At 54.3% G+C, this 15,449-nt stretch overlaps 1 protein-coding gene across 1 annotated transcript in view; it reads right to left on the minus strand.

Moving 5' to 3' along the window:
- Nucleotides 1-11,079: 11,079 nt before the first annotated feature.
- Nucleotides 11,080-15,449, minus strand: part of hirip3 (HIRA interacting protein 3) — a 74,681-nt gene continuing 70,311 nt past the window's right edge. Inside the window, exon 7 of the mRNA XM_087984364.1 lies at nt 11,080-12,663. Coding sequence (XP_087840490.1) covers nt 12,491-12,663 — 173 coding nt within the window. The 3' untranslated portion in view covers nt 11,080-12,490. The remainder of the gene's footprint in view (nt 12,664-15,449) is intronic.

Consider the following 15,449-nt stretch of genomic DNA (forward strand, 5'->3'; position numbering starts at 1 on the left):
CCGGTTACTACATACTAACCCAGCACCACCCCCTCCCTCCCCAAACCACCCAACTCCCACATCCCCCCCGACCCCCTGGTTACTACATACTAACCCAGCACCACCCCCTCCCTCCCCAACCCCCACACCCCCCCGACCCCCTGGTTACTACATACTAACCCAGCACCACCCCCTCCCTCCCCAACCCCCCCACCCACGGTTACTACATACTAACCCAGCACCACCCCCTCCCTCCCCAACCCCCACACCCCCCCCGACCCCCTGGTTACTGCATACTAACCCAGCACCACCCCCTCCCTCCCTAACCCCCACATCCCCCCCGACCCCCCGGTTACTGCATACTAACCCAGCACCACCCCCTCCCTCCCTAACCCCCACATCCCCCCCGACCCCCGGTTACTACATACTAACCCAGCACCACCCCCTCCCTCCCCAACCCCCACACCCCCCCACCCCCGGTTACTACATACTAACCCAGCACCACCCCCTCCCTCCCCAATCTCCCCCCCCCCCCCACCCCCGGTTACTACATACTAACCCAGCACCACCCCCTCCCTCCCCAATCTCCCCCACATCCCCCCCCACCCCCGGTTACTACATACTAACCCAGCACCACTCCCTCCCTCCCCAACCCCCCCACCCACGGTTACTACATACTAACCCAGCACCACCCCCTCCCTCCCCAACCCACCCACACCCCCGGTTAATACATACTAACCCAGCACCACCCCCTCCCTCCCCAACCCACCCACACCCCCCCCCACCCCCGGTTAATACATACTAACCCAGCACCACCCCCTCCCTCCCCAACCCACACCCCCCCCCACCCCGGTTAATACATACTAACCCAGCACCACCCCTCCCTTCCCAACCCCCACATCACCCCCGACCCCCTGGTTACTGCATACTAACCCAGCACCACCCCCTCCCTCCCCAACCCCCACACCCCCCCACCCCCGGTTAATACATACTAACCCAGCACCACCCCCTCCCTCCCCAACCCCCACACCCCCCCACCCCCGGTTAATACATACTAACCCAGCACCACCCCCTCCCTCCCCAACCCCCACACCCCCCCGACCCCCGGTTAATACATACTAACCCAGCACCACCCCCTCCCTCCCCAACCCCCACACCCCCCCGACCCCCTGGTTACTACATACTAACCCAGCACCACCCCCTCCCTCCCCAACCCCCACACCCCCCCACCCCCGGTTAATACATACTAACCCAGCACCACCCCCTCCCTCCCCAACCCCCACACCCTTCCCCCCCGGATACTACATACTAACCCAGCACCACCCCCTCCCTCCCCAAACCCCACATCACCCCCGACCCCCTGGTTACTGCATACTAACCCAGCACCACCCCCTCCCTCCCCAACCCACCCCCCCCCCAACCCGGTTAATACATACTAACCCAGCACCACCCCCTCCCTCCCCAACCCCCACACCCCCCCACCCCCGGTTACTACATACTAACCCAGCACCACCCCCTCCCTCCCCAACCCACCCCCCCCCCCACCCCGGTTAATACATACTAACCCAGCACCACCCCCTCCCTCCCCAACCCCCACACCCCCCCACCCCCGGTTAATACATACTAACCCAGCACCACCCCCTCCCTCCCCAACCCACCCAAACACCCCCCCCACCGCTTACTACATACTAACCCAGCACCACCCACCCCGGTTAATACATACTAACCCAGCACCACCCCCTCCCTCCCCAACCCACCCACACCCCCCCACCCCGGTTACTACATACTAACCCAGCACCACCCCCCCCCCCCACCCCGGTTACTACATACTAACCCAGCACCACCCCCTCCCTCCCCAACCCCCCCACCCCCGGTTACTACATACTAACCCAGCACCACCCCCTCCCTCCCCAACCCCCACATCCCCCCCCCACCCCCCGGTTACTACATACTAACCCAGCACCACCCCCTCCCTCCCCAACCCCCACACCCCCCACACCCCCGGTTACTACATACTAACCCAGCACCACCCCCTCCCTCCCCAACCCCCACACCCCCCACACCCCCGGTTACTACATACTAACCCAGCACCACCCCCTCCCTCCCCAACCCACCCACACCCCCCCCCCACGACCCCCGGTTACTACATACTAACCCAGCACCACCCCCTCCCTCCCCAACCCACCCACACCCCCCCACCCCGGTTACTACATACTAACCCAGCACCACCCCCTCCCTCCCCAACCCCCACACCCCCCCCCCCCACCCCGGTTACTACATACTAACCCAGCACCACCCCCTCCCTCCCCAACCCCCCCACCCCCCCACCCCCGGTTACTACATACTAACCCAGCACCACCCCCTCCCTCCCCAACCCCCACACCCCCCCACCCCCGGTTACTACATACTAACCCAGCACCACCCCCTCCCTCCACAACCCCCGCGTTACTGCATACTAACCCAGTCACACACACTCCCTTGGTTACTGCATTAACCCGGTAAACCCCCCCCCCCTCTCGGTTACTGCATTAACCCAGTAAAACCCCTCCTCGGTCACTGCAATAACCCGGTAACCCTTCCCTCAGTTACTACATTAACCTGGCAAACCTCTCCCTTGTTACTACATTAACCCGGTGAACCCCGCTACCCTCAGTTACTGCAATAATCCAGTAATCCCTCCCCGGTTAATGCATTCACCCAGTAACCCTCCCCTCGGTTACTCCATTAACCCAGTAACCCCCTCCCTCAGTTACTACATTAACCCAGTAACCCCTCCCCTCGGTTACTGCAATTACCTGGTAACCCCTTCCTAGGTTACTGCATTAACCCGGTAAACTCCCCCACCGGTTACTACATTAACCCAGTAACCCAACACCTCAGTTCCTGCAATAACCCAATAACCCCCCCCCCCCTCCAGTTACTGCATTAACCCATTAACTTCATTCCCCAGTTACTGCATTAACCCAGTAACCACACCCCCCGGTTACTGCATTAACCCGGTAAACCCCCCCTCGGTTACTGCATTAACCTGGCAACCCTCCCCCGGTTACTACATTAACGCAGTAACCCCTCATCGGTTACTGCAATAACCCAGTAACCCGCCCTTTGGTTACTGCATTAACCCATTAACCACCCCTCCCTTGGTTAGTACATTAACCCAGTAACCCCTCCCCTCGGTTACTGCAATAACCTGGTAACCCCCCCTCAGTTATTGCATCAACCCGGTAAACCCCCCGCCCCTCGGTTACTGCATTAACCCAGTAAAACCCTCCCTCAGTTACTGCAGGAACCCGGTAAACCCACCCCCATGGTTACATCATTAACCCGATAACCCCCACCCTTGGTTACTGCATTAACCTGGTATTCCCCCACATCGGTTACTGCATTAACTCAGCCACCCCACACTCGGTTACTGCATTAGCCCCGTAAACCTCCACCCTGGTTACTGCATTAACTCAGTAACCCCCCCCCCTCGGTTACTGCATTAACCCAGAAACACCCCCCTCGGTTACTACATTAACCGGGTAAACCCCCCTCCCCTCGGTTACTGCATTTACCCGGTAACCCCCCCATTACTGCATTAACTCGGTAACCCATCCCTCGGTTACTGCATTAACCTAGTAACCCCTCCCCCTCGGTTACTGCGTTATCCCTGTATACCCCCCCGATTACTACATTAACCAGAACCCCTCCCCGGTTACTGCATTAACCCTATCACCCCACCCTCGGTTACTGCATTAACCTAGTAACCCCCCCCCGGTTACGTTAACCCGGTAACCCCCTCCCTCGGTTACTACATTAACCCAGTAACCCCCTCTCGGTTACTACATTATCCCAGTATCACCCCCCCAGTTACTGCATTAACCAGTAACCCCCCCTCGGTTACTGCATTAACCCAATAACCTCCCCGGTTACTACATTAACCTAGTAACCCCCTCTCGGTTACTGCATTATCCCAGCAACCCCTCCAGTTACTGCATTAACCAGTAACTCCCCCTTCGGTTACTGCATTAACCCGGTAACACCCCCTCACCTCGGTTATTACATTAACCCAGTAACCCTTCCCCCCACAGTTACTGCATTAACCCGGTAACCCCCCCCTCGGTTACTACATTAACCCAGTAACCCCGCCACGGTTACTGCATTAACCCATTAACCCCGCCCCCCCCCCCCCCCGGTTACTGCATTAACCCGGTAATCCCCCCTCAGTTACTGTATTAACCCAGCAACCACCCCCTCCTTTGATAACTACATTAATCCACCAAACTCCCCTCGGTGACTTCAATAATCCAACGAAAATCCCACAGTTGCTACATTAACCTAGGAAATACTCCTTGGTTACTACACTAATCCATCAAACACCCCTCAGTTATGATATTAACCTAGTAAACAAACCTCAGTAACTATGTTAACATCAAACACTCTCAGTTACTACAATAATCCATCAAATAGCCCTACATTAACTGAGCAAACATGCCTGGATAACTATATTAATCCATCAAAAAACCTTTGGTCACTACATTAATCCAACCAAACTCCCCTCGGTTACTGCAATAACCAACAAAAGACCCACAGTTACTACATTAACCGAGGAAACACTCATCGGTTACTACATTACTCCATCAAGTTCCACTCGGTTACTATATTAACCGAGTAAACAAACCTCAGTAACAATGTTAACCCATCAAACACCCTCAATTTCAACAATATTCCATCAAACAACCCTTGGTTACTACATTAACTGAGCAAACACGCCTCGGTAACTATATTAATCCATCAAAAAACCCTTGGTAAATACATTTATCCACCAAACTCCCCTCGGTTACTGCAATAATCCAACAAAAAAAATACACGGTTACCACATTAACCTGGGGAACACTCCTCGTTAACGACATTATTCCATCAAACATCCCTCGGTTACCACATTAACCTGGGGAACACTCCTCATTAACTACATTATTCCATCAAACAACCCTTGGTTACCACATTAACCTGGGGAACACACCTCGTTAACGACATTATTCCATCAAACATCCCTCGGTTACCACATTAACCTGGGGAACACTCCTCGTTAATGACATTATTCCATCAAACATCCCTCGGTTACCACATTAACCTGGGGAACACTCCTCGTTAACTACATTATTCCATCAAACAACCCTCGGTTACCACATGAACTTGGGAAACACTCCTCATTAACTACATTATTCCATCAAACAACCCTTGGTTACCACATTAACCTGGGGAACACTCCTCGTTAACTACATTATTCCATCAAACATCCCTTGGTTACCACATTAACCTGGGGAACACTCCCCGTTAACGACATTATTCCATCAAACAACCCTCGGTTACCACATTAACCTGGGGAACACTCCTCGTTAACGACATTATTCCATTAAACAACCCTCGGTTACCACATTAACCTGGGGAACACTCCTCGTTAACTACATTATTCCATCAAACATCCCTCGGTTACCACATTAACCTGGGGAACACTCCTCGTTAACGACATTATTCCATCAAACAACCCTCGGTTACCACATTAACCTGGGGAACACTCCTCGTTAACGACATTATTCCATCAAACAACCCTTGGTTACCACATTAACCTGGGGAACACTCCTCGTTAATGACATTATTCCATCAAACATCCCTTGGTTACCACATTAACCTAGGGAACACTCCTCGTTAACTACATTATTCCATCAAACAACCCTTGGTTACCACATTAACCTGGGGAACACTCCTCGTTAACGACATTATTCCATCAAACAACCCTTGGTTACTACATTAACCTGGGGAACACTCCTCGTTAACGACATTATTCCATCAAACAACCCTCGGTTACCACATTAACCTGGGGAACACTCCTCGTTAACTACATTATTCCATCAAACAACCCTCGGTTACCACATTAACCTGGGGAACACTCCTCGTTAACGACATTATTCCATCAAACAACCCTTGGTTACCACATTAACCTGGGGAACACTCCTCGTTAACGACATTATTCCATCAAACAACCCTTGGTTACCACATTAACCTGGGGAACACTCCTCGTTAATGACATTATTCCATCAAACAACCCTCGGTTACCACATTAACCTGGGGAACACTCCTCGTTAACTACATTATTCCATCAAACATCCCTTGGTTACCACATTAACCTGGGGTACACTCCTCGTTAACGACATTATTCCATCAAACAACCCTTGGTTACTACATTAACCTGGGGAACACTCCTCGTTAACGACATTATTCCATCAAACAACCCTCGGTTACCACATTAACCTGGGGAACACTCCTCGTTAACTACATTATTCCATCAAACAACCCTCGGTTACCACATTAACCTGGGGAACACTCCTCGTTAACTACATTATTCCATCAAACAACCCTCGGTTACCACATTAACCTGGGGAACACTCCTCGTTAATGACATTATTCCATCAAACAACCCTTGGTTACCACATTAACCTGGGGAACACTCCTCGTTAATGACATTATTCCATCAAACAACCCTTGGTTACCACATTAACCTGGGGAACACTCCTCGTTAACGACATTATTCCATCAAACAACCCTCGGTTACCACATTAACCTGGGGAACACTCCTCGTTAACTACATTATTCCATCAAACAACCCTTGGTTACCACATAAAACAAGCAAAGACCTCAATACCGATATTAATCCATCACAAAGCCCTTGGTAACTACACTAATCCACCCAACTCCCCTCGGTTAGTGCAACAATCCAAGAAGAAACACATGGTTACGACATTAACTGAGCAGACACACCTTGGTAATGACATTAGTGGATCAAACTCCCTGGATACTATATTAATCACTCAGTTACAACACTAACCCAGCGAATGAGCCCGTCTCCAAGATGATGGATAGCCAGAGGAGAATGGACACAGACAGCATGTCCGTCCGGCACAGGAGGACAGACACAGAGAAGCTGACGCGCGGACCGCTCACGGTCACCTCCCAAACAGCACCTCAGCCACGATCGGAGGGCATTCCCAAACTGCATCGGAGGGGGCTACACGAACACAGGAGAGGGTCAGAAACCGACTACCGGACAGCAACCACGTGGCTGCATCAATGAAGCATCGCATTCCTGCGAATATAATGTGTAAACTGGTCGATGGAGAGTCAATAGCACAGGGCGCCAGGAGAGGGGTTACTGAGTGACAGTGTGAGGGAGCTGGATTAACATCAGTAGGGATACAGTCAGTAAGACAGGGCCCTGGGGGGGAGAGGGGTTACTGAGTGACAGTGTGAGGGAGCTGGATTAACATCAGTAGGGATACAGTCAGTAACACAGGGCCCTGGGGGGGAGAGGGGTTACTGAGTGACAGTGTGAGGGAGCTGGATTAACATCAGTAGGGATACAGTCAGTAACACAGGGCGCTGGGGGGGAGAGGGGTAACTGAGTGACAGTGTGAGGGAGCTGGATTAACATCAGTAGGGATACAGTCAGTAACACAGGGCATTGGGGGGGGAGAGGGGTTACTGAGTGACAGTGTGGGGGAGCTGGATTAACATCAGTAGGGATACAGTCAGTAACACAGGGCGCTGGGGGGGGAGAGGGGTTCCTGAGTGACAGTGTGGGGGAGCTGGATTAACATCAGTAGGGATACAGTCAGTAACACAGGGCGCTGGGGGGGAGACGGGTTACTGAGTGACAGTGTGAGGGAGCTGGATTAACATCAGTAGGGATACAGTCAGTAACACAGGGCGCTGGGGGGGGGAGAGGGGTTACTGAGTGACAGTGTGAGGGAGCTGGATTAACATCAGTAGGGATACACTCAGTAACACAGGGCCCTGGGGGGGGGAGAGGGGTCACTGAGTGACAGTGTGAGGGAGCTGGATTAACATCAGTAGAGATACAGTCAGTAACACAGGGCACTGGGGGGGGGAGAGGGGTTACTGAGTGACAGTGTGAGGGAGCTGGATTAACATCAGTAGGGATACAGTCAGTAACACAGGGCGCTGGGGGGAGAGGGGTTACTGAGTGACAGTGTGAGGGAGCTGGATTAACATCTGTAGGGATACACTCAGTAACACAGGGCCCTGGGGGGGGGAGAGGGGTTACTGAGTGACAGTGTGAGGGAGCTGGATTAACATCAGTAGGGATACAGTCAGTAACACAGGGCCCTGGGGGGGAGAGGGGTTACTGAGTGACAGTGTGAGGTTGCTGGATTAACATCAGTAGGGATACAGTCAGTAACACAGGGCCCTGGGGGGGAGAGGGGTTACTGAGTGACAGTGTGAGGGAGCTGGATTAACATCAGTAGGGATACAGTCAGTAACACAGGGCTCTGGGGGGGAGAGGGGTTACTGAGTGACAGTGTGAGGGAGCTGGATTAATATCAGTAGGGATACAGTCAGTAACACAGGGTCCTGGGGGGGAGAGGGGTTACTGAGGGACAGTGTGAGGGAGCTGGATTAACATCAGTAGGGATACAGTCAGTAACACAGGGCTCTGGGGGGGAGAGGGGTTACTGAGTGACAGTGTGAGGGAGCTGGATTAACATCAGTAGGGATACAGTCAGTAACACAGGGCCCTGGGGGGGGAGAGGGGTTACTGAGTGACAGTGTGAGGGAGCTGGATTAACATCAGTAGGGATACAGTCAGTAACACAGGGCTCTGGGGGGGAGAGGGGTTACTGAGTGACAGTGTGAGGGAGCTGGATTAATATCAGTAGGGATACAGTCAGTAACACAGGGTCCTGGGGGGGAGAGGGGTTACTGAGGGACAGTGTGAGGGAGCTGGATTAACATCAGTAGGGATACAGTCAGTAACACGGGGCCCTGGTGGGAGGGGAGACGGGTTACTGAGTGACAGTGTGAGGTTGCTGGATTAACATCAGTAGGGATACAGTCAGTAACACAGGGCCCTGGGGGGGAGAGGGGTTACTGAGTGACAGTGTGAGGGAGCTGGATTAACATCAGTAGGGATACAGTCAGTAACACAGGGCCCTGGGGGGGAGAGGGGTTACTGAGTGACAGTGTGAGGGAGCTGGATTAACATCAGTAGAGATACAGTCAGTAACACAGGGCACTGGGGGGGGGAGAGGGGTTACTGAGTGACAGTGTGAGGGAGCTGGATTAACATCAGTAGGGATACAGTCAGTAACACAGGGCGCTGGGGGGAGAGGGGTTACTGAGTGACAGTGTGAGGGAGCTGGATTAACATCTGTAGGGATACACTCAGTAACACAGGGCCCTGGGGGGGGGAGAGGGGTTACTGAGTGACAGTGTGAGGGAGCTGGATTAACATCAGTAGGGATACAGTCAGTAACACAGGGCCCTGGGGGGGAGAGGGGTTACTGAGTGACAGTGTGAGGGAGCTGGATTAACATCAGTAGGGATACACTCAGTAACACAGGGCCCTGGGGGGGGGAGAGGGGTCACTGAGTGACAGTGTGAGGGAGCTGGATTAACATCAGTAGAGATACAGTCAGTAACACAGGGCACTGGGGGGGGGAGAGGGGTTACTGAGTGACAGTGTGAGGGAGCTGGATTAACATCAGTAGGGATACAGTCAGTAACACAGGGCGCTGGGGGGAGAGGGGTTACTGAGTGACAGTGTGAGGGAGCTGGATTAACATCTGTAGGGATACACTCAGTAACACAGGGCCCTGGGGGGGGGAGAGGGGTTACTGAGTGACAGTGTGAGGGAGCTGGATTAACATCAGTAGGGATACAGTCAGTAACACAGGGCCCTGGGGGGGAGAGGGGTTACTGAGTGACAGTGTGAGGGAGCTGGATTAACATCAGTAGGGATACAGTCAGTAACACAGGGCGCTGGGGGGGAGAGGGGTTACTGAGTGACAGTGTGAGGGAGCTGGATTAACATCAGTAGGGATACAGTCAGTAACACAGGGCGCTGGGGGGGAGAGGGGTTACTGAGTGACAGTGTGAGGGAGCTGGATTAACATCAGTAGGGATACAGTCAGTAACACAGGGCTCTGGGGGGGGAGAGGGGTTACTGAGTGACAGTGTGAGGGAGCTGGATTAACATCAGTAGGGATACAGTCAGTAACACAGGGCACTGGGGGGGGGAAGAGGGGTTACTGAGTGACAGTGTGAGGGAGCTGGATTAACATCAGTAGGGATACAGTCAGTAACACAGGGCACTGGGGGGGGGAAGAGGGGTTACTGAGTGACAGTGTGAGGGAGCTGGATTAACATCAGTAGGGATACAGTCAGTAACACAGGGCGCTGGGGGGGGAGAGGGGTTACTGAGTGACAGTGTGAGGGAGCTGGATTAACATCAGTAGAGATACAGTCAGTAACACAGGGCGCTGGGGGGGAGACGGGTTACTGAGTGACAGTGTTAGGGAGCTGGATTAACATTAATAGGGATACAGTCAGTAACACAGGGCGCTGGGGGGAGAGGGGTTACTGAGTGACAGTGTGAGGGAGCTGGATTAACATCAGTAGGGATACAGTCAGTAACACAGGGCCCTGGGGGTGGAGAGGGGTTACTGAGTGACAGTGTGAGGGAGCTGGATTAACATCAGTAGGGATACAGTCAGTAACACAGAGCGCTGGGGGGGAGAGGGGTTACTGAGGGACCGTGTGCGGGAGCTGGATTAACATCAGTAGGGATACAGTCAGTAACACAGGGCGCTGGGAGGGGGGAGAGGGGTTACTGAGTGACAGTGTGAGGGAGCTGGATTAACATCAGTAGGGATACAGTCAGTAACACAGGGCCCTGGGGGGGGAGAGGGGTTACTGAGTGACAGTGTGAGGGAGCTGGATTAACATCAGTAGGGATACAGTCAGTAACACAGGGCGCTGGGGGGGAGAGAGGGGTTACTGAGTGACAGTGTGAGGGAGCTGGATTAACATCAGTAGGGATACAGTCAGTAACACAGAGCGCTGGGGGGGAGAGGGGTTACTGAGTGACAGTGTGAGGGAGCTGGATTAACATCAGTAGGGATACAGTCAGTAACACAGGGCGCTGGGGGGGGGAGGGGGAGAGGGGTTACTGAGGGACCGTGTGCGGGAGCTGGAGTAACATGGGGTTGTAACATGAACTTGGCCTGTCTGAGACCTTTCTTTATGAAGAGCACGCTGATGAACCGTGTGTGATTCCATGTTTATTTACATACCCCAATCCATCCCACATACAAAATCAGAAGCAGCTGCCAAGCGCGAGTGCGGTTTGTCCCAAGTCTCTGCCTGTCGTCGGCCGAACGGCCAGAAACGGATTCAGTGATTCACCAGAGAAGTCCTTTCGGCCCATCCTCCACTGCCACACGCTCCCTCTCTCTTTCACGTTCCCACTGGCCTGGCCTCTGAACTCTCCTGAGAGCCCGGGACGGGAGACGGGGAAGGGTAGGGGGAGCTGTGCGGCTGAGGAAGGCAGGCAAGGAGGATGGGGGAAGGCAATCGGAGCAGGGTGAGGGCCTGACGGAGGGGGAGGAAGGAGCTATGAGAATTCTCCACACGAGGAGGAGGGAGAGGGCGGGTGGGGGGGAAGGAAGATGGAGGGGGAGAGAGGGAGAGGGGGAAGGATGGGGAGAGAGGGATTGGGGGGAAGGAGGGAGAGACAGAGATGGGGCAAGGAGGGAGAGAGGGGGAAGGAGAGAGAGAGAGGGAGAACGAGGGGGAGAGAGAGAGGGATGGGGAGAAGGTGAGAGAGCAAGGGATGGGGGGAAGGGGGAGAGGGATGGGGCAAGGAGGGAGAGAGGGGGAAGGAGGGAGAGAGACAGGTATGGGGGGAAGAAGGGAGAGAGAGGGATGGAGGGAAGGAGGGAGAGAGAGGGATAGGGGAAGGAGGGAGAGAGGGATAGGGGAAGAAGGGAGAGAGAGGGATGTGGGGAAGGAGGGAGAGAGAGGGATGGGGGAAAGGAGGGAGAGAGAGGGATGGGGGAAAGGAGGGAGAGAGAGGGATGGGGGGAAGGAGGGAGAGAGAGGGATGGGGGAAAGGAGGGAGAGAGAGGGATGGGGGAAAGGAGGGAGAGAGGGATGGGGGGAAGGAGGGAGAGAGAGGGATGGGGGAAGGAGGGAGAGAGAGGGATGTGGGGAAGGAGGGAGAGAGAGGGATGGGGGAAAGGAGGGAGAGAGAGGGATGGGGGAAAGGAGGGAGAGAGAGGGATGGGGGAAAGGAGGGAGAGAGAGGGATGGGGAAAGGAGGGGGGGAGAGGGATGGGGAAAGGAGGGAGAGAGAGGGATGGGGGAAAGGAGGGAGAGAGAGGGATGGGGGAAAGGAGGGAGAGAGAGGGATGGGGAAAGGAGGGAGAGAGAGGGATGTGGGGAAGGAGGGAGAGAGAGGGATGGGGGAAAGGAGGGAGAGGGATGGGGGAAGGAGGGAGAGAGAGGGATGTGGGAAGGAGAGGGGGGAGAGAGGGGGGGGAAGGACGGAGAGGGCGAGTGCCAGGTGCAAGGCAGAGAGGGGACAGGGAGGGGATGACAGTGGTGGGCCTGGAGTAGCAGTGGTGGTGACGGTGTGACAGTGAGGGAGCACACTGACTGACAGGCTCCCAGTTCAGTCACTCTCACAGTCATCGCTGATCAGTCCCTGCAGGTTAGACCACATGGTCAGCTTCCTGGGCCTCTGCTCCTGCTCCTCGTCCGAATCGGACGGCAGAGTTCGCTTGTAGCTCTCCGGGCGAATGGGGTCCAGGTCCCAGGCTGGTCCCCTCCGACGGCGAGGGCGCCCTGGGGAATATAGAGACACACACTCACTCACACACACTGAGCTTCCGTCAGGGTGACTCCTGTCTGCATGGGCTGACCCTCGCTGGGGACGTGCGTGCACACACACACACACTCAGATACACTCTCACACCCAGATATACACACTCACACACCCAGAGACACACACACACTCACACACACTGAGCTTCCGTCAGGGTGACTCCTGTCTGCATGGTCTGACCCTCGCTGGGGACGTGCGTGCACACACACACACACACACTCAGATACACTCTCACACCCAGAGACACACACTCACACCCTCCCCCCAGAGACATACACACATTCACACACCCAGAGACACACACTCACTCACACACACACACACACACACGCTCAGATACACTCTCACACCCAGAGACACACACACACTCACACACTGAGCTTCCGACCGGGTGACTCCTGTCTGCATGGTCTGACCCTCGCTGGGGACGTGCGTGCACACACACACACACACACACACTCAGACACACTCTCACACCCAGATATACACACTCACACACCCCCCCAGAGACATACACACATTCACACACCCAGAGACACACACTCACTCACACACTGAGCTTCCGTCAGGGTGACTCCTGTCTGCATGGTCTGACCCTCGCTGGGGACGTGCTTGCACACACACACACACTCAGATACACTCTCACACCCAGATACACACACTCACTCACACACACTGAGCTTCATTCAGGGTGACTCCTGTCTGCATGGTCTGACCCTCGCTGGGGACGTGCGTGCACACACACACGCACACTCAGATACACTCTCACACCCAGATATACACACTCACACCCCCCCCCCAGAGACATACACACATTCACACACCCAGAGACACACACTCACTCACACACTGAGCTTCCGTCAGGGTGACTCCTGTCTGCATGGTCTGACCCTCGCTGGGGATGCGCGTGCACACACACACACACACACACACTCAGATACACTCTCACACCCAGAGACACACACTCACTCACACACACTGAGCTTCCGTCAGGGTGACTCCTGTCTGCATGGTCTGACCCTCGCTGGGGATGCGCGTGCACACACACACACACACACACACACTCAGATACACTCTCACACCCAGAGACACACACTCACTCACACACACTGAGCTTCCGTCAGGGTGACTCCTGTCTGCATGGTCTGACCCTCGCTGGGGACGTGCTTGCACACACACACACACTCAGATACACTCTCACACCCAGATACACACACTCACTCACACACACTGAGCTTCATTCAGGGTGACTCCTGTCTGCATGGTCTGACCCTCGCTGGGGACGTGCGTGCACACACACACGCACACTCAGATACACTCTCACACCCAGATATACACACTCACACCCCCCCCCCAGAGACATACACACATTCACACACCCAGAGACACACACTCACTCACACACTGAGCTTCCGTCAGGGTGACTCCTGTCTGCATGGTCTGACCCTCGCTGGGGACGTGCGTGCACACACACACTCAGATACACTCTCACACCCAGATATACACACTCACACACCCAGAGACACACACTCACTCACACACCGAGCTTCCGTCAGGGTGACTCCTGTCTGCATGGTCTGACCCTCGCTGGGGATGCGCGTGCACACACACTCAGATACACTCTCACACCCAGAGACACACACTCACTCACACACTGAGCTTCCGTCAGGGTGACTCCTGTCTGCATGGTCTGACCCTCGCTGGGGACGTGCGTGCACACACACACACACACACACACTCAGATACACTCTCACACCCAGATATACACACTCACACACCCAGAGACACACACTCACTCACACACCGAGCTTCCGTCAGGGTGACTCCTGTCTGCATGGTCTGACCCTCGCTGGGGACGTGCGTGCACACACACACACACACACACTCAGATACACTCTCACACCCAGATATACACACTCACACACCCAGAGACACACACACACTCAGATACACACTCACACACCCAGATACATACACACACACTGAGATACACACACACACTCAGAGACACACACACACACTCAGAGACACACACACAGACACACTCTCACACCCACAGACACACACACAGATACACACACACTCAGATACACACACACTCAAACACAGATACACACTCACACCCAGAGACACACACAGATATACACTCACACTCAGATACACACACACAGATATACACACACCCTGAGACACACACACTGATACACACTCACACACAGATACACACTCACACCCAGAGACACACACACAGACACATTCTCACACCCAGAGACACACACACAGACACACTCACACCCAGAGACACACACACTCACACACAGATACACATTCACACACAGATACACACACACACCGAGACACACACACACTCACACCCAGAGACACACACACACTCAGATACACACACTCACACACCCAGATACACACATTCACACACCCACTTACATATACACACTCACACAGATACACACACACCCAGAGACACACACAGATACACACTCACACTCAGATACATACACACTCACACCCAGAGACACACACACTCACACACCGAGACACACACACACTCACACCCAGAGACACACACACACTCAGATACACACACTCACACACCCAGATACACACATTCACACACCCACTTACATATACACACTCACACACTGAGATACACACACACACAGATACACACACACCCAGAGACACACACAGATACACACTCACACTCAGATACATACACACTCACACC

The sequence above is a fragment of the Chiloscyllium plagiosum genome, unplaced genomic scaffold (genome assembly GCF_037043375.1).
Source record: "Chiloscyllium plagiosum isolate Xiang-an unplaced genomic scaffold, Cpla_swu_hap1 HiC_scaffold_48, whole genome shotgun sequence".
Lineage (NCBI taxonomy): Eukaryota > Metazoa > Chordata > Chondrichthyes > Orectolobiformes > Hemiscylliidae > Chiloscyllium > Chiloscyllium plagiosum.